This window comes from Poecilia mexicana, unplaced genomic scaffold, assembly GCF_051168715.1.
Source record: "Poecilia mexicana isolate PSO_F unplaced genomic scaffold, ASM5116871v1 scaffold_6, whole genome shotgun sequence".
NCBI classification, from domain to species: domain Eukaryota; kingdom Metazoa; phylum Chordata; class Actinopteri; order Cyprinodontiformes; family Poeciliidae; genus Poecilia; species Poecilia mexicana.
The window spans coordinates 29,242,581-29,264,792 of NW_028263375.1; the positions used below are offsets into that span (position 1 = coordinate 29,242,581).

Here is a 22,212-nt window from a genome sequence, read left to right on the forward strand (position 1 = left end):
CTCTTATTTTTGTATTTTGTTCATTTTTCTACTTTTCTCAGGTAATTAATCTCTGTTTTATGGTTTGGACTTCTTGATGGTTTGAGTGTGATGCTGATCTGTTTTTCTATGCATTTAATTGTCTGAATAAAACTCTATGTCTGAAGTTGAATGGCGACTGGTTGTTCTCTGTGTGATTTCCACTTTGTACATGAGGAACCCTGAATTCGGGACACAAGAGGAAAACAAATATTTTATTCCTCTAATTTTACACCACCAAAACCGTCCGAACGGCTCAAATCACCGTCACATTCAGCGGCAGGAGCCGCAGAAGCCGCTCGCTCCTACACGGGCCTCTGGGTTACAAAACTTCCGCCTGCTATTTCTTTTTCCCTCCTTTTTTTTTACTTTAAAGCTCATGTTCTCAAACTACACATGTACTTTCTGTCTGTGCACCCCCCGTGGCTTAAGCTGAAAGCCCGACAGCCGCTCCGGTAACCCGCCTCAAGCCGAGGAGGTCCGAGGAGAAGATCCCACCACTCGCCGGATCGTGGCCATATTCGTTGGAGGAGCCCCCCTTCTCTTCGTTGAACGCCGAGCTGGATGACATCTCCGTGGCTTTTCTGCTGATAATGTCCCGGTCAGCCTCACGGAGCGGCGATGGAGAATCAGAGCGCAGAGGGGAAGCAGGATATGCGGCTCTTAAAGGCGCACAGACACCGCTGCTGTCTCCATGCTGTAGAAGAGGATGATGGGAGGCGGAGGAGGGAGCGGAGGGGAGGGGGTGATGAGACAATGGTCACGTGGTTTTCACAGATCGTTCCTCTGGATGTAAACATCGTGTGCCCTCTGCCGTCATGGCCACTCGGTGGAGCAAATAGGCGCCATGATGATGCGCGGTCCTCGATACAGTTCAAGAAATAATATTATAAATTTGTACAAGACAGCGTGTCAGGGCCATTGAAGAAAAGAAGGAAGGATAAATTTCTGCCAAAAACCTCAGAAATTTTTAGATTAATTTTCAGAAAAAGCAAGGTCATTTCTGAGTTTGGACAGTTCGAAATGTTTTAGAAGAAACTCAGCAATTTTGAGATCTCAGAAATGTTCAAGAAAAAAACAAGTTTGAAAAGGGGAAGGTTTTCTGGAAAAACCTTAAAAAATTTTTAGATTAATTTTTGGATATTTTGTCCTAATGTTCTAGAAGAAAACAACTCAGAAATGTTGAGGTTAATCTCAGAAGTTTTCCATTTGAAAAAATGACATTCCTGAGCTTGAACAGTCAACAATTGGCTTGAAAAAGTTCAGACATTTTGAGATTAAGTTGAGGAGTTGGAGGAAAAAACAATTTTTGAAATTTATTTTTTTTAATTTCCAAGTTTTTTCTAGCAAATTTGAGCTGGATGATTTTGTGCCTTGAGATTACGTTTGTTGTGAATTGATGTGACATAAATCCACTGAATTAAGCTGATTTAAAGGTTTGCCTGGTGTTCACAAATAAACCATTTTAGGCTAAAACTAATCCAACAAATTATTAAATTCTCTCGAGTTGCAAGTTTTCCCACTAGTTTGCTGGTTTGCAAATGAAGACATGAAACACTTTGTGAAACTGTTAAATGATCTGTTTATTTTGTGCCTTTTTATCTTCAATTTAACATTTGACAACACAAACCTCTGTAAGTTTTAATAAGAAAAGCCTGTCTTTCAATGACAACAAACTCCACATATTTGAAGTAATAACTAGATTCCGTTTGTACTTGGCGGTTCTTCAGTCAACGTACCCGCCGACAGATGCCATGACCTCATACAGATCGCTCACCTGAAAGAGAGACATCATCTGTTCCCTGTCTTATCTTAAATGTCTTTTTGGGGGGGGGCAGTCTAAACAAAGAGAACGTTTGGCAATGAAAGCACTTTACCTTTTTTGGTTTCCCGACTCTGAAGTTTTTGAGTTTGTACACAGTCACCTCACCCCGACTGTCCCCAACCAAAATGCTGTCTGAGCCTTTGGCAAACAGCAAGGACGACAGCGTCACGCCGGGCTCGGCGTGGTGTACCAAAGTGGGCCGCATGCTAGACGAAAAGGGTTTGCTTTGTCACTGTCTGGCTGCAAATCGGCTTGAAACAGAACCGAACACGCAGCCCAGGGGAACGCCGGAGTGACTCACATGCTTTGGCAGAGGTCCCAGACCTCCACACGGTGCCTGTAGATGGCTGCAAACACCGTGCCGCAGTTTGGGGACCACTTGACGCTGTCCACTATGCTCTGCACCGACGTGAAGCTCATTTTGGGGTTCAGCGTGTCCACCTTCCACAGCTGAATCGTCCCGTCTGAAGAGCTGCTCAGGAACACGTCTGAATAAATAGGCGACCACTCGATATGCGTCACTGGGGACTGCAGGAGAGGAATAAGTAAGTAACACTGTTTTTATATATATATATATATATATATATATATATATATATATATATATATACACACATACACATTTACACATCCACAAGCCTGGAATTTTTTTTTTTTTTGCTGTTTAGCTACACAGACTCAAAATGGAGCTAAATCTTTTTAAAAGAGAAAAAGTCACATATTTATGGAAAAGGATTCGGGCAGCTGAAAAAAAGAAGAAAATGAATTCTTACGCTGAACTAAAAATTTTGGATTTAAAGGCTGAATTTTGAGACCAAAGTCAAAAATTTTGAAATTAAAGTCAGAATTTCTGAGATTAAAAACATAATTTTGAGACTGAAGTTAGAAATTTTGAAACAAAAGTCAACATTTTGAGGTTAAATCTGAATTTTCGAGATTAAAGTCAGAATATTTTACATTAAACTAGTGAAAATTCTAAGATTAAAGTAAGAATTTTTGAGATTAAATCAGAATGTTTTTAGATTAAACTCAGAAACTTTTCGATTAAAGTCAGAATTCTGAGTTTAGTCTCAAAATTCTGATTGTAATCTGAGAATTCTGACTCATTGCTATACAGCAAAACTACTAACACAAGCAGCCACTGTAGCTAGTTTTCTGCTTGTAAATAAATGGAATAAAAAACAAACAAACATAAACCCTCAAGAGGAAATCCTGGACTAACCGCATGTACAAAAGTCACAGAACAGAAAATGAAGATATTACGACGTTTACCTTTGAAATAGAGGTCAGTATAAACTTACAGGGTGTTTACAATATGTGTCCAGAAAATGATCGCTGTTGGACAGAGAGCACTTGTGCATGCTGCCGTCCCACGTTCCGATCACATAGATCCCAGTGTCCTGCAGCGCCATGTGGAAAAGAGTTTAAGATTTTTATTAACATAAAAGTAGGAGACAGATAAATGAACACTGAGTTTAAGCTGTAATATTAGTTCTGATGATTAAAGAGAGATGGAGTTTGATAAAGAAAGGAAAGTCTGTATTGTTTGCACAAAAAAACAGGTGTGGATGAATTGTGACAGTTCAATAAATGAATTTATTTATTATTTGTAAAATGTGTGATAAAAGCTTTAAATAAATATACACTACTTAGTATAATGTGCTAAGCATGTAATCAACATGCATTAAATGAAAAGATTTATTTATTTAAGCAAATTCTGTTGTTTAGTGCAGCAGTGGTCCTGTTTTAATGAAGTAAGTAACGTGTACTGATGCTAATTTCAGACAAATGGATTAGCTTATTTTCTGAATTAAATAAAACTTTCTCTCGCTTATTCATCAGATTGTAGCACTTTGGCCCCTCGATAATACTACAGCAGCACAGTAAATAAATGATTTTTGCTCATTTTCTTGAGTCAACTTACGTCTGGATGGAAGTCAATGCAAAGAACAGTGGTCAGTGGAAGCAGCACATTTTCAGTCTTCGACTGGCCTCCTCCGATGCTCTGTTTACGACCTCCTCCGATGCTCTGTTTACGACCTCCTCCGATGCTCTGTTTACGACCTTGACCTGATGATCTTTTCAAGATCATCAAGTCTGGGAAAACATGCATTTTTTTATTTTTTTAAAGAAAACAAAAATATCGATGTTATGATCATTAAAACAGAGCTGGGCTTTATCAGTAAATCTGCATTCCATGAGGTTTTGGTGTTTTTTTTAATATATTTTCTCAGGTATTCATGTAAAAGTAGATGATTGTGTCTTACACAGTTTGCATTTTTACTGTATTTAGCCTCTTTTAAAAAACATACCCATCAAAAATCTGCAAAGATGAGGCGCTTCTGAGCTCGTTCATAACCAATAGCTGAGTTTCCATCGGAAATGTTCGCAAAACGTTTTCTACATTCCGCTAACGTTGGAAGAAACACAATTTCAAAATTGCTGGGTTTCAATTAAATGGAAAACACAGTTAAAGTCTCATGTGAGTACGTTTGCTCATGTCATTAACAAACATGCCGTGCCATCATCCTCCTACCACTTCCTGTTGTCCTCCTCTTCTTCTTTTCTCCCAGTATTAACATCCGGTTGTTAATCACGTGATGCAAAAAAACTGCTTTCATCGCAGGTTTGTGCTACATGAACATTTCAATACTGCCAACGGAAAAATGTATCAAAAAATTGGAATGTTTCCGTTCTGATGTGCGCGATGCTGTGGTCAATGGAAACGCGGTCAGGCACAGCAGGGGCAGTTCCTCTCCATAACACTTAGGGGCAGCGGTGATATTCTCACACAGCAGAAACAAGACACTTCCTGCTTGATAGACTTGATTTCCATTCAATGCACTGATTTTTCATAGAAATGAAAGTGTAAATTTGGATAATAGAACATTGTCAATGCTGTATTATGTGGCTACTTTACATAACAAAAAGATTGCACTGACAAAACAAAGCTTAGATAGTAAAGATTACACTCCCGTGCTTTGAGCCTGTAGTCTGTGTGGGGTTTATTACCTACGCAGTTGAAATCATTGTGCAGGATGAGCCACTTGGTAATCCTGCCATCTCCGGATACCGACACTAGGACTTCTTCTCGTTCTTCCCCCGATAGCTGCAGCTGTTGTTTGGTCCAGGTGACCTGCCATACCGGTTGTGTGTGCCTCTTAGCACAGTCACTACGAAAGAAAACAAACAGTCAAAAAAAATTAAGTCATAAATAAGCAGTTCTTGACTTTTCACAGCTGATAGTCTGTTAGATTTGGTGCCAAATGATCCAAGCGAATTGAAAAACATCTTCACCTCTTTGCCTGTGGTGGCGCTGCACCAAGAGCCACTGAAGAAAATGACACGAAGAAGACACTGAGCACAACTTCCTTCTATTTCTCCCACTAGCGATAGACTCTTGCGTTTGTTTTGATTGTATTTACCCAGAATGCCCAGTGTCACTCCCTTTGGAGGGGTCTTTAATCCGTTTGGCACCAAAGTTCACATCAACCAAACTGAGACCGAGGTTTTAAGGTGGACCAGAGTTTGATTTTTTTGGTCAGCATGAGAGTTATTAACACCTCACTAGACGAACCGGACTTCCTAGGCAAACAAACTCTTGTATTTGCGCCGCTCACATACAGGGGCTCTCTGCTACGCTACAGCTGCTTCACCACAGCACAGTCTGCTGCGAACGCTAAGGCTAGTTAGCGTTTCCACCAATGTCGGCGGATCAATAGTTTTCCTGTAACGGTAAGTTGTTTCTCTGACATTAACACATTTTCCAGTGCATACATAAGCGTGATTGACAGCAATGAGACACTCCCCCCAGCTCTGATTGGTTGTTTTTGATGGATATCTATGCATTTTTGCAGACCCCAGAAGTAGCACTGTGAGGTTAATCTTTTCTCAGACTATCTGTTTCACGTCACACTGTCACGACATGGTGACAGTTTGAACAAATCTGGAAAAAAGCATATGTTTGTAAAAGCTGCATACCGCAGCTTTAACGTTCTCATGTTTTAACACCTGTTGCAGCGTTGCTCTCACCGGCTGTTGGCGATGCACGCCGTGTCGTCTCCGACCTGAACGTTGTAGATTGCGACGGAGCCATCGTACATCCCTATGGCCAGATGACTGGGGTTGCTGGAAGAGAACTCCAGGCACGTCACACTGCTATGGCAGGAAAACACTCGCTCCGACCACTGTGGGTGAAACACAAATTTAAGTAATGAGAGTTTTTCTTTTTTCCTATTACAGAAAAAAAAATGAATTTATTGCTACACAAACAGAACAACATACCACAAGGTTTTTTAGAGACCAGCAGCAAATGAGGCCTGGTTGTGGGTTGCCTGAAGACCCGCCTACATAGCCTACGGCCAGGATGTCCTTACAGAGAAGTCAGGGCACATAAGAGTTGTCAACAATGTGTGGTTTTATCTCTTTAAACCATTTTCTTCTTCACTTATTTGGGAATTGGTGGAATAAAGACAAGAATCTACACCATGAAATTAAGACAATAACTGTTGGCGATCAGATTTTCTGTTTTCAAAGTGTGGCTGTGTTACTGGGTTCTTCTTGTTCCATGTCATGCAGGTGATGTTGTGTCCTCTGGTCAGGGGGCTGACGAAGGTCCAGAGAGGCTCCAAGGTTGGCGTTAAATAGTGGCCTTTCTCCTCTGTAATCCGTCCCTCTGAGCCAGGCCTGACCTCGCTGTCCGGGTCTTAAACAGCCAACATAATTACTCTGCATACGGCTTCATGCAACACTACACCACACTAATTACATGCTTAGATGTTCTGTGCAACGCGAGTCAAGACAAACCAATTGTCGAACATTTGACAAACAAGCAAAGTTTTAATTTTAACCGTATTCCTAACAGGGAAGTCGCTAACAGGTCACACAACATGCTCTAAGGAAGACCAAGGAGAGCACCAATTGAGTTTCCATTACAAAATGTGCGTAAAACTTTGTTGATGTTCCGCTATCGTCGAAACAACAAAATTTCCCAACTGGGGTGTCTCTACTAAACAAGAAGTACAGTTAAAATCACGTGAATAAGTTTGCTCACGTGATAAGTCATTCAAAAACATGTGGCGCCATCATTCGCCTAACACTTCCTGCCGTCTTCTGTGGTGCAAAAAAAGTATTTCTAATGAAACACACAACTTTCGATACGGCCGAAAAGCCACTTCATCCTAAAACCTTTTGTCGAAAAAGGGGAGTTTTTTTCCCCCCAAAATTGCTGTGTTTCCATTAAATAAATTTATCTTGGAAATTCCAATTTGCGCAGTTTTAAGGTCAATTGAAACACATCTGCATACAGGCTGACTGAGCTTACCTTTCAGGACATGCAGCCCTCTGAAGGCAGCCAGCTTAGGCTGAAAAATGTTCAGCACTATCACTCTCTCCATTATCGACACGCTTTTCATGAAAGCTTCCGACGACAGGATCTTTTCCAAGTTTGACTCAGTTTTTAGCATGAACAGATCAGCGTCCGTCTCTGCTGCCGAGCTGATGCCACTGCCTGTGGAAATGACACATAAAAAGAAAATTAAAAATCATTTTTATACATAAGGCAAAAACGTGACTCAAACCGGAACCCAAAGAAATGTCAAATGAACAAGTGGCATGAATGTTCTTTATTAATATTGTTATAACAGAACAGACTTTCATCTAATTTATTTGGATTTTATGTGGTAGATCAACACGGTTCATTTCTTGTGAAGGTGGAATAAAAGGAAACATTCATGTTTTTGTTTTCAAAAGTACAAGTCTGAAAGATATGGTTTATGTTTGCATAGACACAAAGAAAAAAAAGAGAACAATTTTTGACTTTTGAAACTCTGAAATATCCTTGTTTTTTCTTGAAAATTTCTGAGAATAATCCCAAAACTTCTGCGTTTTTGTCTTACAAATGTTTGACTTTTGGAGCTCAATAATTTCCCTGTTTATTCTAGAATAATTTGAAGTTTAATCTGAAATGTTTTGGAAGTTTGTTGTTGTACAACTACACATTTTTTTCTTTCTTTCTGTAATGACAAAAATCTGCTTCATATGAGACCTATAAACTGTGGAATGGCCACCAGGGGGTGCTAGAAGGACTTCAGAAAGTTAGAAGAATGATGAGGAAAAACATGCAAAAAAAATGTATAAATATATTTTTAATTATGAGTTTTTAATTATACAACTTTATCATAATGTTGAATCTGTTTTCAATCCAATCAGAATAAGTTAAAATTGTAAAATAATAATAAAAAACCTAACATGCAACACAGTACTATCTTTCTATATCTGATAACTGCACAGTATTTTCATGCTATAATCTTGTACAGGGTATTATTATCAGTATGATTAATCTTGTTTTTTATAGAGAAGAGATGATTTTGTTCCTTTTGCTGAAATACATAATCGTCGAAATGAAGAGAAATATTAGCTCGAGCTACATCCCTGTTTTGGTGCTGAGTGTATTCTCAAGTTTGACCTTTTGCATTGAAACAAGTGAATTTCTTCATTACATTTGGCATATTTCAGAAAAGCAAATGCCTAGGATTGGGAGCAGAGCAAGAAGTAAGCCTGATTTTCACTGAAACTGTTACCTGTTTCCCTGCTCATAGTTACTTCTGAAATGTCTTGCTTATTCCTGGTGCTCGTGAGGTAATCCACCCGCTCAGATTCCCGGGTTTCCCTATTTTCATTCGACATAGAGAACGAATCATATATGTCCCAGGTAGTAGCGATTGTGCCTGTAAGCATGAACACAACGCATCTTTTTTTTTTTTGTTGACCTTCCAAGTCAAACAAATCCGAAATCAGACATAAACAACACAAAACACTTTTGCGGTGTTTTGTGTCAACTCTCACCCTTGTTGACACTCTTGTTCGTGTCGGTCTGGGTGTATTTGCATTTATGCTCCCCGACAAGTGTCTGAGATGATCGCTCGAAAAAATTATCACTGCCCATTTTACTACTGCAAAACTCGGTGTAGTCGCGGTTTCTCTGTCTGCAACAGAAGAGCAAAAAGGAAAAAAAAAGGAAATTTTAGCCTCATAAGTTCCACTTCAAGTTCAAGATCTCGCTTCAGATGCACTCACTTCACCGCGTCTGCGTCCTCAACATCTTCTGAGACGAGGGTGGGGGGCAGGTCCAGCAGCGAGATGGTGTCCGTCTCGCTGAGGATGATGTCGAATCCCTTATCCACAGGCTTCCGTGGGAATTCTGAAAGCAACAGGAGCACAAAACGGATTATTTCCAGAAAACTGCACGACTGCAGAAACACCAAGTTCCGTCAAATCGAGGCTAAAAACCCCACCTGTTTAGAGCTGCCTTTAATTAGTAACTAAGTGAAACACTGATTTGCATATTTCATGTTCATTTGTTTGATTATTTTGATGTTGGCGTTTGACAAAATGGCATGTCTGTCTGTTTGTTTGGACGAGCGACAGTAATACATTGTTACTGATGCATCGCTATAGACACACGATCAATATCAATAGATGATACGTCTGATACAATTTTCAGTAATTCCACTGATATCCAAATTTAAAACAGAAACACCAAATCCGACCTCATCTACTTGTCTTGAGGGGAACAACTCAAGTCAAAGAATTTACACTGGGCATTCGTTCAATATGTACAGCAAAAAAATAAAAATAAAATAAAAATTATAGCCACCACCATAAGCAGCATCAGTGCAGGGTAGAGAAAAACTATCGTCGGTTATGCTGCTTCTTGAGAGAGCACCAGATTCCGTGGGCTTGCTGGTAAATGAGCTGCCAAACCTGCAATTCACACAAACAGAAAGAGTTTAAGTATTGGAATATTTACTCTGTTAAAAAAATTAAGACCCACACTACTGGAAAGCATGGCGTACTGAACTCAATATGCCATACATCATTTTACATAGAAACATTAGGGCATATTCAAAACCTGGGACCAAATTTGCAAAGTTAAAGTTGATCGGTCAAAAAGTCAAAAATCAATCTTTTTCAAAAGCCTCTCAGCGACCACAGCTTGATTCGAAAGAAAACCTGTGGGGTGGGATGAATAGGACACAAGACTTTCAGTTTTTGGAGAAATGCAGAGAAAGTATCCAAAAAAATGAATGTCCATAAATTTCTCTCCATGCACTCTTTGGCCGTGTGGAATGCTCTAGTAGACTTACTGGCAAAAGATGGTTGTGAAAAGTGTCAAATTATTTCATTTCACTATGGTGGACTGTTTCCCTACTGAATATTTGTATATTCCAATAAAAGACAGTGACATTGATACGATTAAACATTTTTTTTGAAGGCTTTTAAAACATTTTTATCAGGTGTCCCAATAAACATGGAGGGACACAACACGTACGGCTTGTGTGTTTGAATGTCGCCGTACCTGGACGAAACCACATCAGTGGGTGTAGAGGACTTGAAAATCGATGATCCTTTTTTGAAGAGGACTTCCTCCAGAGATGATTTTTCATGTGTTTTGGAGTCCGGGTCGTCAGCGACGGCAACCAGGGGCAGAGGAGTGACATCTCTCCCTTGAGAATCAAACACCTGGAGCGACAGAATGCAAAGCCACACACATTTGTAAATATGTAGTTGAGTTTTGGAGCAAGATTTTTGGGTTAATTTCAGGGGGGCTTTTTTGTAATAATTTGAGATTTTTTTTAAAGGTCATGAAAACTTTTATTCAAATAATTTGTTTTTTGTTTTCAAGGTTTTTTGGTCTCCAATAGCCTTTATAACTACTTCTGTTTTTCAACAAGGTGCAAAAACAACCCTTAAAAAAATCTGGACCAGATTGAAATGATAGTTTCACAAAAGCGGCAATTCCTTTAGCATATAACTGCGCAATTTTCTAAGTTGAAATCATCACTCATTGGAATATGCGCCAGTTTTTCTGGCTGTTATTATTATCATCCAATTTTGGTGGCGTTTTGGGAAAAGTAGTATGCTGTTCTCCTGTAACTGGAGCCCATCTGTTTATTTTAACATCCAACATGTCAACCAATTTAGCAGTGACGTGCGGTGAGGTTCATTGCTGGTGAGGCACTGACTTACCACTTTTATAGACACCATGCATGTTATTGGACGTACGGAAATTTCGCGCAGGTATACAACGCAAAAAGACTAATCATTTACATGTCATCCATAGCCGCGTTAACTCGGTGAAACATTGAAATGTAGGCAATTTCGTCCTATGATCCACAGCAAAGGGAAAGAAGTATTCTCCACGCTGAGTCGTTGCCATAGCAACTGACAACAATCCCACTTCATGTTTTAGGATTTAACACCAAAAAAAACATTCAAGAATTTTGCACACAGAACAGAACATTTAGTATGTTGTTGTAGTATGTTTTAGGCTTAATGTTTAATTAATAAATAATTGCTGTGGTAGATTAGCTACCGCTTCTACTTTACTGAATTATTTAGACATACAAACTGTAGCTCAAAAAAACGCACATTTCATTAAAAAACGAAACAAAAACATCTTATTGCTGTCTTACCTTTACTTATCAATGAAATCCATGCACCGCTAATTCTGCACAAAAATATCCGTTCATCCAAAGCCAAGTCTATCCTCGGCATGTCTTTTCTACTCCGTTTAAGAATCATCAAACTGTCTCGAAGCAAAACTTTCAGCTCCGGTGTTGGTCTTCCTTTAGTTATTATCTCCTGCTTCAATTGAAAATCCACTTTAGAAAACTGTTTGACTGCAGAAATGTAGTCTTTCATGTTGACGTTGGAAGAGAGGAGAAAACAAATCGCTGTACTTTACTTATTTACTGTATGGCTAGCTCCATGGCTAGCTCACTGTGGAGTCACAATATCTGGGATCATGAGCGCCCCCTGCCATGAGGCAAGAGAACTGCCTGCCTCTCCTCGAGTCTGCTCTCTGTCGTTTCTGATCGCTCCTCCGCACACAAAACACGATACACACACAGTTGTTGACAAAAAAAACTGTACATTATATACATAAGCTAAATTATGGAAAATCAGTCCATATATTAAATGTTTTTTAGCCATTTCATTGCCGGCGTACAAACAGGACGAACTTGCTCCCATAGAATCAAGGGCGTAGGTTCGGTCTAAGTTTTGGTGGGGACCTTGACACCCCCCCCCCCCCCGGCAGCACAGTGAAATGCCCAAGAGCACCGAACATTTTTGAGAAGGAGGGGGAAACCACATTGGCTTAATATCCCCCTCCCCCCAACCATAACCATATCATACATCTTGTGTATACAACCAGATACAGTCATACTCAGCAGATCAGTTCAAGAACACTTTACTTTTTCCTTTACAAAATTCAGCAAACGTTACAAGTAAGATCAAAAGAAATATCCTCTGGATACAGCAAACACAATTGCAGATAAGAAGAAATCAATAATAAAATAAAAAAGAAAAAATATTACATAATTAACAGACCTATTCTACCTCACATTCAGTGCTGACCTTACTAAACACCGGACTTTACAACAAATGCGTTGCGTGATAGATATCTAACTTATGGGTCCACTCACTGTACTTATAGCCGACGTAGCGAAATAACTTCTAATGTCTGTCCTTTTCTTTTTTGGTGGCGACATGGTCTCGGAGACTCAGAAGGAGACGCGTGTGCCCAGCTAGCCGCCGCCTTTTGCAGCTAATCAAAGAACGTCCGACGATTCAACTGACTCCCCCTCCCCCCACCCCCCCGACAGCACCGTTCCGACACGGTCTCGGAGGCTCATAATAAATGTCAAACTAAGAAGCTTCCGTTCCGCGCACCGCCTGTTGCTGCTAATCAAAGATCGTAGATCCACGTTCTTTGAGCCAATATGGCAAAAATTGGTCGGGACTTTTTCATATCCCGTGAATATTGGTCGGGACATGTCCCTACCGTCCCTACCCAAACCTACGCCCATGCATAGAATGGCAGCCAGAGGTTGCTCAATCCCAGGTGAGGCTCAGCTCGCTGCTGCTTCACCGGCTTCGCTTCTGAGCATTTGAATGGGAAATCCAGCGATTTTGAAGAAAAAATAATTATAATTGGTTAAGCTAAGTAAAAAAATATGTACTTTATAGTACAAATCACAGGGTGAAAATATTATTACTATTCTCTGCCTCACCTGCCTACCCTGACCGCACGTCACTGCAATTTAGAAATGCTATTTATCATCATTCATCATCTCAAACCAGTTACTATTCTCCTTCAACCTCTGACACCGACAACACATTTTGCACACAACTCTTTGGATATTCTCTTTCTTGAATCAGTCTCTGATGTAGCATGACTGAACAGCCACGAGAGAAAACATTTGTATTGGCATAACTGTCTTGACAGAAAACAGTGACATTTACTAGATTGAATAATAAAAATGTAAAGAGAAAAGTTAGGTTTGTGTACCCGAATTCCTTTGGTGCTAGTTTGAGGACTGGGATATTTCTGCTGGAATAGAAAACCTGAAGATCTCCTTCGTCGCCTTAGCTGCTCTTTGGATCTATTTATTCCAGATGAGCTAAAGAAAGCCAAAGGAACACAATTTACTTTAAGACAGGACTTGGTTAGCCAATCTAATTAGCTCATGGCTCTTTCATTAGCTAACCTAATTAGCAACCCTTAGTTTTGGGTATCTTCAGCGAGAACAATACTACTTACAGTTATGCAAAAAAAGCAGTATAGTAATGTGTTTTTCAAACTTACGAACTAGGCAGTAGAGATTGCCTTCTCTCTCCTTCCTTCATTGTTGGTTTATTACTGCCAGCAACATCTTTCCCAAACGTTGAAGCCCTCCTCATATTCCAGCTTTTTCTCTGGACTACGTTTGGCCGACTTTCGTTCAAAGTTTTAAACACTTCTAAAAATGTTTAAATGTGGGGTGAATCAGTTTGAACTGAATCAAATCTTGTATAATCTTCAGACTCCATAGCAACTGCAGAATTCTCGTTAATGACAGTTAATGTCAGTTAATGACAATTAGCTGTCATTAACTGAAAATTAATTGTCTTTTACTTGTTAATTAAAAGGAAAAGGAAAAGAAAAAAACTATGAATACTAGACCAACCACAAATAACAACAATAACGTGCTCTAACATTCATTTGTATTTCTAAAAGCCCACTTTCCAGACGCAGTCTGGTCCCATCACACAGCCTGTATTCATGTTTACGGTGTCCATGACTGACTAAATCTTCTCTCTTCTCACCCTTTACTGGGCAAGACGATAGAGCTGCTGTTTACAGTCTTCATGGTATTTCTTTTGATGGTAAATTCCCGCACGTTTTGGACTGGTTTTGACTCAAACATAATATGTGGTGTAGCTGTCCTGTTTTGGGTGCTCAAATTTCCCACAGAAGCAAATGCACCTCTTTGAAGAGGTCTACAACTGCGTTAGGGTGATGAGTTTCACCTGAGGACGTGATGTTCAAAAGAAGGACACCGTGGAAACTGGAGAGCACTTGGGCAAATGATAAAGGACATAAGGAAAATTATTCTCTAAATGTTATGTTACAACCTTGTCAAGAAAAAGTTAAAAAAAAGAAAATTGATAGTTTTGGATGGATTATTAATATTGAGATAAGTGAAATAGGAATAAATCATTATTTAATTAGTCCTGTGGTGAGTATTCCTGATACTCCACCTTGGTTAAGTGGAAAAGCTGATGTTGATTTAAGCTTATTGGAAAAAGGCAGACAAATAGAAAAAAAGAGGTGGAAAGGTATATAAAGAAAGAATATGCTGAGTATTTACAAGTATATACAGAAGCTTCTGAATTGTTAAATGATAAAATTGGAATAGCATTTATAATTCTGGACTTAAATATTATGAAAAATAAAAGAGTAACAGATAAATTGACAGTTTACATGGGTGAGCTAATGGCTATATTAATGGCTCTAGAATGGCGTGAGGAAATGAGAAAGAAGGAAATATTGATTTGTTCAGATTCAAAACAGAATTCAGAAACAAGACAAGATATCATATTGGATATTAATCAATCAATTTTTAGAATCAAAAAATATGGATCCCGGGTTAAGTTAATGTGGATTTCTGCTCATATTGGAATACTAGGAAATGAGTTAGCAGATAAATTTGCTAAGAGTGCAGCAAATTTGAGGTTAATATCAAAATAAGCAAAAATGAGGTCAAAAGTAGTAAAATATATATTAAAAAGAAATGGAAGGAACTATGGGACAGAGAAGAAAAGGCACGATTTTATTATAGCACTCAAAAAAAGTAGGGGAATGTAGGGAAAGTAATAGGAATAAAAAAGAAGAGGTTGTTATATCCAGATTAAGGTTTGGGCATACAGGGCTAAATAGTACTTTGAAAATAATTAATAAACATAGTACAGGTTTGTGTAGTTATTGTCGAGAGTCAGAAACAGTACAGCATATTTTTCTAGAGTGTAATAAGTATAGTCGGGAAATAGAGGTGTTAATCAGAGAGTTAAATAGAAATAAAAATAAATTAGATATTAAAAATTCTTTCTGCACAACTCACACACACTCTTCTTAAGACTCTGAAGCTGTGTGTGCCGAGTCAGGTTTGATTGCAGAGAAACTGCTATTCTTCTTTTCTAACTTCAAATCGATACTAAACTCTAGAGGAGGTGCAAAACATCTACACCGAATAATACTTTGAAAATTATTTTGGTGGACGCATCAAGACTGCGAAAAATTGACGTATTTTAAGGTCGATGCAAAAATCGCAAAAGAAACGGCTCAACGGCGCCACCTAGCGACATTCAAAAGACCCTTTCCTATTACCTTACTTCATCATAGAGACATGAAATTTGGTACACTTGTAGAGCTCCCCAAGACGCTCAGATTTTACAATTAATGTCAGTGCAAATATGACAGGAAGTTGGCCATTTTGGATTGAAAGTCCGATTTTTGCCTTTTTTTTTTTTTGCCATTTACAGCCTCCTAGGGATTTACATTGATTGGCTTCAAACTTGGTCAGTTGGTTCATAAGGCATGCCCGATTAAAAGTTATCAAAACGGTGAGTTTTCGTGTATGCTGAAGGGGTGAGATCAGGGCTCAAAGTTCACATAGTTGCCATGAAATTCAAAACTGTTTGACTTTTGGTGCCTCTCTGACACAAAAAGACAGAGAGGCACCAAACTTTCAGTGATTGATCATCTTTGGGTCCTCTACAAGACTTAATGGTCAGATTTTGACATCACTTAAGCCACGCCCCCTCAGAACAGGAAGTGTCATGTTTTACAGAGAATGGTCGCTATCTGAACCTGTTGACCTAATCAACATGAAACTGTGTCCACAGACAGAAGAAATGTTGGTGTGTAGTGGATTCCAACCCCATTTGGTTTGGTTGCAGCAGGTGGGCGTGGCGGCGTGACAAAGTGACCTGTAATGCCTATGCCATTCGTTTGGCTCTGAATTCCACAATTTTGAGTCCAACTGCACCAAACTCACTAGGATGGATCCTTATCCAACCCCGAACAGGAATCCAGTGCAATAGTTGGTGGGCATGGCCTGGTGTCTCAACAGCACCCCCTAGCATATTTTAAATGATCAGCCCCAAGTCATGTTTTAACCTTTAATTATGAAACTTGGTACACATGTGTATCTTGTCAGGATGTACAAAAAAGTCTATTGGAGCCATGGTTCTAACCCAACAGGAAGTCGGCCATTTTGGATCAAAGCCGCCATTTCCTCCGTTTTATAGACGTCGCATCTGATCGAACTCCTCCTACAGCTTTTGAGATACAGACTTCAAACTCAGTCAGCAGAGAGTTGAGACATTAAAGGTCAAAATTTATCACAGGAATTTTTGTATGTCAAAGCATGTGGGCGTGGCTAAGTGCCAAACTTCGACTATTCGCCATGAAACAAAGATGCGATAACTTCCACATAGAAGGTCAGAGCTGAATAAGACTTCTTATGTCTAACTACTGACCAACCCTCATCACATTGTCATGGTCAGATGATGACATCACATTAGCCCCGCCCACTTCCGACAGGAACTCACCTGTTTTTTCTACTGTATGTCTTTTACTGTGTTATTCATATGGAATTAATACTCTCCCAACTGACATAAAATGACCTGATGATGAACTCTGTCAATGCTGGCTGAGCTGTGGGAGCGTGGCCAAATGGCAGTACCATATGCACATGATTGTCTCTAAATAAAACACGCACCTTCCGATTGGTAAAAAACTGGATACCTTTGTTACAGCATTGAATTGTAATTTGACTCCCCTGTGCCCCCTAGGTCATTCTATCAGCTATATCTCCTCGTGACATTGGCCGATCTGCACCAGATTTTTGGTGAGGCGTCAGGGAGCGATGCCAAACTCATCAGTGCATATGGCCTGGCGGACGCATGCTTCAACTGCGCAAGAGCGTATGCGGTGGCGGGCGGGCGGCGGTGCTGGTTCCTCCGCAGTGGCCATAGGCCGGAGCGGCACTTGGCTGCGAGGGCCACTCGAGGCTGCTTGCAGCTTTAATTCATATTATTATGAGTTGGGCCAGGTGTCAGAAGATGTAAGTAAGTCTCTGTGAGAGGGGGTACTTGAGAAAAAAAGCAAAGACTCACTGATTGAATTGTTGGTTGATAGCGAGCATATATTTGAATTTGTGCAACAAACATTGAAAGAAAAAAACTATATAAAACCTGAATGATCATTCAGTTAGAGTATCATTCAATAAATCGATAGAAATCCAAGTGCTCACATCAAAACATCAAATCTAAATAAATTGTACTAAATATTTTAATACAGACTGATGGTTGACATTGATCATTTATAAGTTTTAGTAATGGAACCTTCAACAACTACAGGTGTACTCTATTTTGTTAGTGAACACACTTCAGCATGTAAGATAATGGATGGAGTAAAATAATCATTAGGGCCAAGAAACATACAGCGTATAAGTCAGAGACAAAAGCTGTAGATAATTTTAAAGGTAACAAAACAATTTGCCACGTTGGAGTGTGGTTGTGCAGTGTAAAAAAAACTTCCAACTTTGGGGAAAACTGAAAGATAAATATGAGCAGTATGCTCACCTAGGCCTGTTTAGTCCCTGTCACATATTCTTAAGAAATAAATGTACAGATGAGGAACTTTTACTGAAATGTATCACATTAGCAAGTGTTACAGAAAAAAAATCTACAAGTTTCAAATGTACTTAAACCAGTACATTTTAAACTGTACTGGTTTCATGCTTTTTGGAGAAAGCATGAAAGCATGAAGCACTGTGTTGATTCAACAACAGGAAAAAGACTGAACCAAAGTTGCATTCACAATGATGCGAGGACAAATTCTAGAAAGGCAGTGATGTTAGAGTTTGTCTCTCACTTTAACTACAGAAAGCTAAAAGTTAAATTAGCTAAACAGACCTAGTAGCCTCACCTAGGTCTGTTTACTACCTGTCACATATTCTTAAGAAATACATGTACAAATGAGGAACATTTACTGAAATGTATCACACCAGCAAGTGTTCCAGAAAAGTATCTATAAGTTTAAAATTTAAGTGACTGTTAGCCAATAGAAACAAAATCATTCACTTACAAGTAAATGATTTTGTTTCTATTGGCTAATTCAAAGAGTGATAGGGGGGTGGGAGGTCATCCGGTCACGAGATGGGGAGAATTTCCGGTTGCCAGATGCAGGGAATTTCCGGTTGCCGGATGTGGGGTGGGGGGGAATTTAATTTCCTTTAATCCATCAAACTCCGATTAAAATTTGACAGAAGGGTATATAAGGGATGAGATATGAATACGAATACGTCAAGGCTTTGTCCTTGACGTATTCATGGATCTTGGATGTTTCATCCTGGACAGTGGCTCTCACACTCACTAGTCCTCTGCCTCCTTCCTTACGGCTCGTGTACAGTCTCAGGGTGCTGGATTTGGGGTGGAACCCTCCATGCATGGTTAGTAGCTTCCGAGTCTTAACATCCGTGGTTTTCATGTCCTCCATTGGCCAGCTAATTATTCCGGCAGGGTATCTGATTACTGGTAAGGCATAGCTGTTTATTGCACGGATCTTGTTCTTGCCATTGAGCTGGCTTCTCAGGACTTGCCTTATTCGTTGGAGGTATTTGGCTGTGGCTCCTTTCCTTGTGACCTCATCGAGGTTGCCATTTGCTTGTGGTATTCCCAGGTACTTCTAACTGTGCTCTATGTCTGCTATTGTTCCTTCTGTGAGTGAGACCCCTTCTGTGTGGACGACCTTCCCTCTCCTTGTAACCATCCGACCACACTTCTCTAGTCCGAATGATATCCCAATGTCAGTGCTGTAGATCCTGGTGGTGTGGATCAGTGAATCGATGTCTCGCTCGCTCTTGGTGTACAGCTTGATGTCATCCATGTAGAGGAGGTCACTGATGGTGGCCCCATTCTTGAGTCGGTATCTGTAGCCAGTCTTGTTGATGATTTGGCTGAGGGGGTTCAGGCCTATGCAGAACAGCAGTGGGGACAGAGCATCTCCTTGGTATATGCCATATTTGATGGACACTTGTGCAAGTGGTTTGCAGTTGGCTTCAAGGGTGGTTTTCCACAGCCCCATCGAGTTTGCAATAAAGGCTCTTAGAGTCCTATTGATGTTGTATATCTCTCAGCATTAAATGATCCAGGTATGTGGCATTGAGTCATAGGCTTTCTTGTAATCAATCCAAACCGTGCACAGGTTGGCGTGTTGGGTTTTGCAGTCTCGGGCGACTGTGTGGTCTACAAGGAGTTGGTGTTTGGCTCCTCTGCTATTTATGCCGATGCCCTTCTGTGGCGTGCTCATGTATTTATCCATGTGCCCACTTATCTTAGCCACTATGATGCCTGACATGAGCTTCCCTATTGTAGAGAGACAGGTTATTGGCCGATAGTTGGATGGGACTGAACCCTTTGATGGATCCTTCTGGATCAGGATTGTGCGCCCTTCAGTTAACCATTCAGGGTGAGTCCCATTCTGTAGCAGCTGGTTCAGTTGAGTTGCCAGTCGCTCATGGAGGGCAGTGAGTTTCTTCAGCCCATATGCCTTTCCAGTATTGTTCAGTCTCCAGCCTTGGTGGGTCTGCTCTGTTGTTAGTAAACTGCCATTGAGAGTACACTTTAGCTGGTTGGGTGGAGAAGAGCCGGTTAATCCCCCTGGCTTCATTCTCTCTTGTGTATCTCTTTAGGTGGCTGGCCAAGGCTTGGAGCCTTTGTTAGGCAGTTTCGAGTGCTTCAGGTATGGTACTGATCTTAAGTACTGATCTTTTCATTGCATCCCTTTGGACCTCTGACAGTTGGCTCACTTCCCTCCTTGTTACCTTGATTTTAGCCTCTAGCCATCTCTTCCATGGTGGGTATTGGGTCTCATGGTTGCTCTTAAAGCCAAGCATCTCAAGGATCACTGATGCTGAGCTGTATATCAGCTCATTGGTTTCTGTTATGGTGTTGGTAGGGATAGATCTTAATGCTGCATTCACATCTTCAATGAGACTTTCTGATGGTACTTCACTCAACCGTTGTAATTGAGTGTAATTGCTTGGTGTTCATTCGGGCCACGATTCTATCTTTCAGGTCAGTTGCTGCCTTGTTCAGCTTTGGTGGTTCATTCATTACTGTGGCTACATACGCAGTTTCTGGGCGGGTAGTTGTAGTTAACTCCCCTCTGAATCCCCTCTCTAAATCGGATCAACCTTGAGCTGAACGTCCCTTACTCCGTGGAGGGCGAATATTCAGTATTCAATTTGCAAAACAACTTTGCTGTGGTCAGTAATACAATGAAAACACTGGTGTTCTGACTAGTTTGTTTTGGTCTGTGGGCTGCAAGCATGGCGCCGAGCGACGTAAACGTCATATGCTGTGACATCAGCTCCAAAGCTCTATTAAGAAGTCCAAAACAGGGATCGAATTGATGAGAGACTTATCCAGATCATGAGGGTGTTGAAATGAAGTGTACAACAATTGCCTAAAATTTTGCCCACTGTTCAGTTTTTATTTCATTTATTTATTTATTTTTAAAGGAATCTTAAGTCACTAGAAGTAACTTTTATGTCTCAGTTTATTTTTTGTAGTTTCCCCACATGTGACTACAGAGATTACCTGGTCGAAGCTGTAGAGCTCAATCTGGATTGTAAAATTTTGACAGAATGAAATGGATATGATTTTATAAACCATTCAGTAAAAGTGCAGGTTTTTCCACTCACTACATTTGTATTGTTTTGTTTTCAACTGTCATGCACATTATTTAACATGGTTGAACATGACAAAATGATCAGATTCGTGGATTAGTGATGTCTTGTTGAGCTTCTTTTGACTTGTTTTTATGTCTCAACCCTTGTGCATGCGAGGACTGAGGCAAACGTAGAGGTCCATGGAAAATGATACAGGTTTTACGTGTGTGGGGTCGGTTGGACCCCATTTCGACATACAAGGGTTAATAGGACAAACAGAGGACAGACATAACATTTTTCCCCTATTTGTGCAGGCTAAGCAGATGTAATTATAATAGCGGCAAGGCCAATGCTAACGTCAAACGTGCTAGCAAGTTTAGCTTCTTAACTTTGAAATAACAAACGGTTTACACACCACCTTGTTGTAATCTTAAATCATTTCTTGTTTTCTTTTACTATTTCAGATATTTGTGATGCTTTAATCATAAACAAATTATTAGTTTAGCTTCTTTTTAACATGGGTTGACGAATTAGGTAAGCTAAATGAGCTCAGCACTTGAAATTTCACAAATTCACTTTAGTGCGTTCATTTGAGCTGTCAAGCTTAATAAGTACATTTTCTGCCGCATGTATACTGATTAAAATCAGTATATCGCATGCAAAGTAACTGTTGAAGATGTGATGTTTTATCCCTGCACGACTAAAACCTGGCGAAAGGTGGCGCCAGAGTAAATCTAATAGATAAGGAGCAGCTGGCGCTCGTGCCGCTGACAGGACGCTCAAACTTCATTTCAGCAGCTCGAGAAGTTAATCTGAGCTTTGTTCCAGCGCTTAAAACGTATTTCTGGTCGATTTTCATGTCACCAACCTATCTTCAATATATGCTTCTTCTTTTTTTGAGACAGACTGAAAAACAACAAGTGTCCAAACATAATCGGGATGATGAGTTTTTATTACTTATGTTATTTTTTGTGGACTAAACTGAATCCCGATTTGGATTTTTAAAACTGTTCTGTTCTTATTGTAAGTGATCACTGATGAGCCAGTTTACGACATCAATTACTCCGTAAATTTCACAGGCGGAATATAATGGCGTATTTTTAAAAAAAATATTTTTTATTCTTGAGAAAATAATAATGATAATAATAATAAAATATATTATTTTGTGAGCTTTAAGGCAAAATGATGGACATACATAGGGCTTGTTACACGGAGCCACACGCTGAATCTCTAAAAGAAGAAGAAATGTAAAGAAATAATAATAGAGCGGTCTAGGCGGGAGAAAACCACCGACTCCCACTG

General features: G+C 39.9%; 1 protein-coding gene across 1 annotated transcript; it reads right to left on the reverse strand.

Moving 5' to 3' along the window:
• Positions 1 to 1,576: 1,576 nt before the first annotated feature.
• LOC106911107 (dynein axonemal intermediate chain 4-like) lies at positions 1,577 to 14,623 on the reverse strand. Its single transcript, XM_088006556.1, has 17 exons — positions 13,497 to 14,623; positions 13,200 to 13,311; positions 10,203 to 10,366; positions 9,504 to 9,607; positions 8,921 to 9,044; positions 8,690 to 8,829; positions 8,425 to 8,571; positions 7,167 to 7,352; positions 6,394 to 6,548; positions 6,128 to 6,214; positions 5,876 to 6,030; positions 4,856 to 5,016; positions 3,768 to 3,940; positions 3,145 to 3,243; positions 2,145 to 2,371; positions 1,896 to 2,049; positions 1,577 to 1,795 (listed from the first exon to the last, which is right to left on the reverse strand). The coding sequence occupies exons 1-17, from the start codon at positions 13,589 to 13,591 to the stop codon at positions 1,745 to 1,747; spliced, it is 2,334 nt and encodes a 777-aa protein (XP_087862682.1). The 5' UTR covers positions 13,592 to 14,623; the 3' UTR covers positions 1,577 to 1,744.
• Positions 14,624 to 22,212: the final 7,589 nt, after the last annotated feature.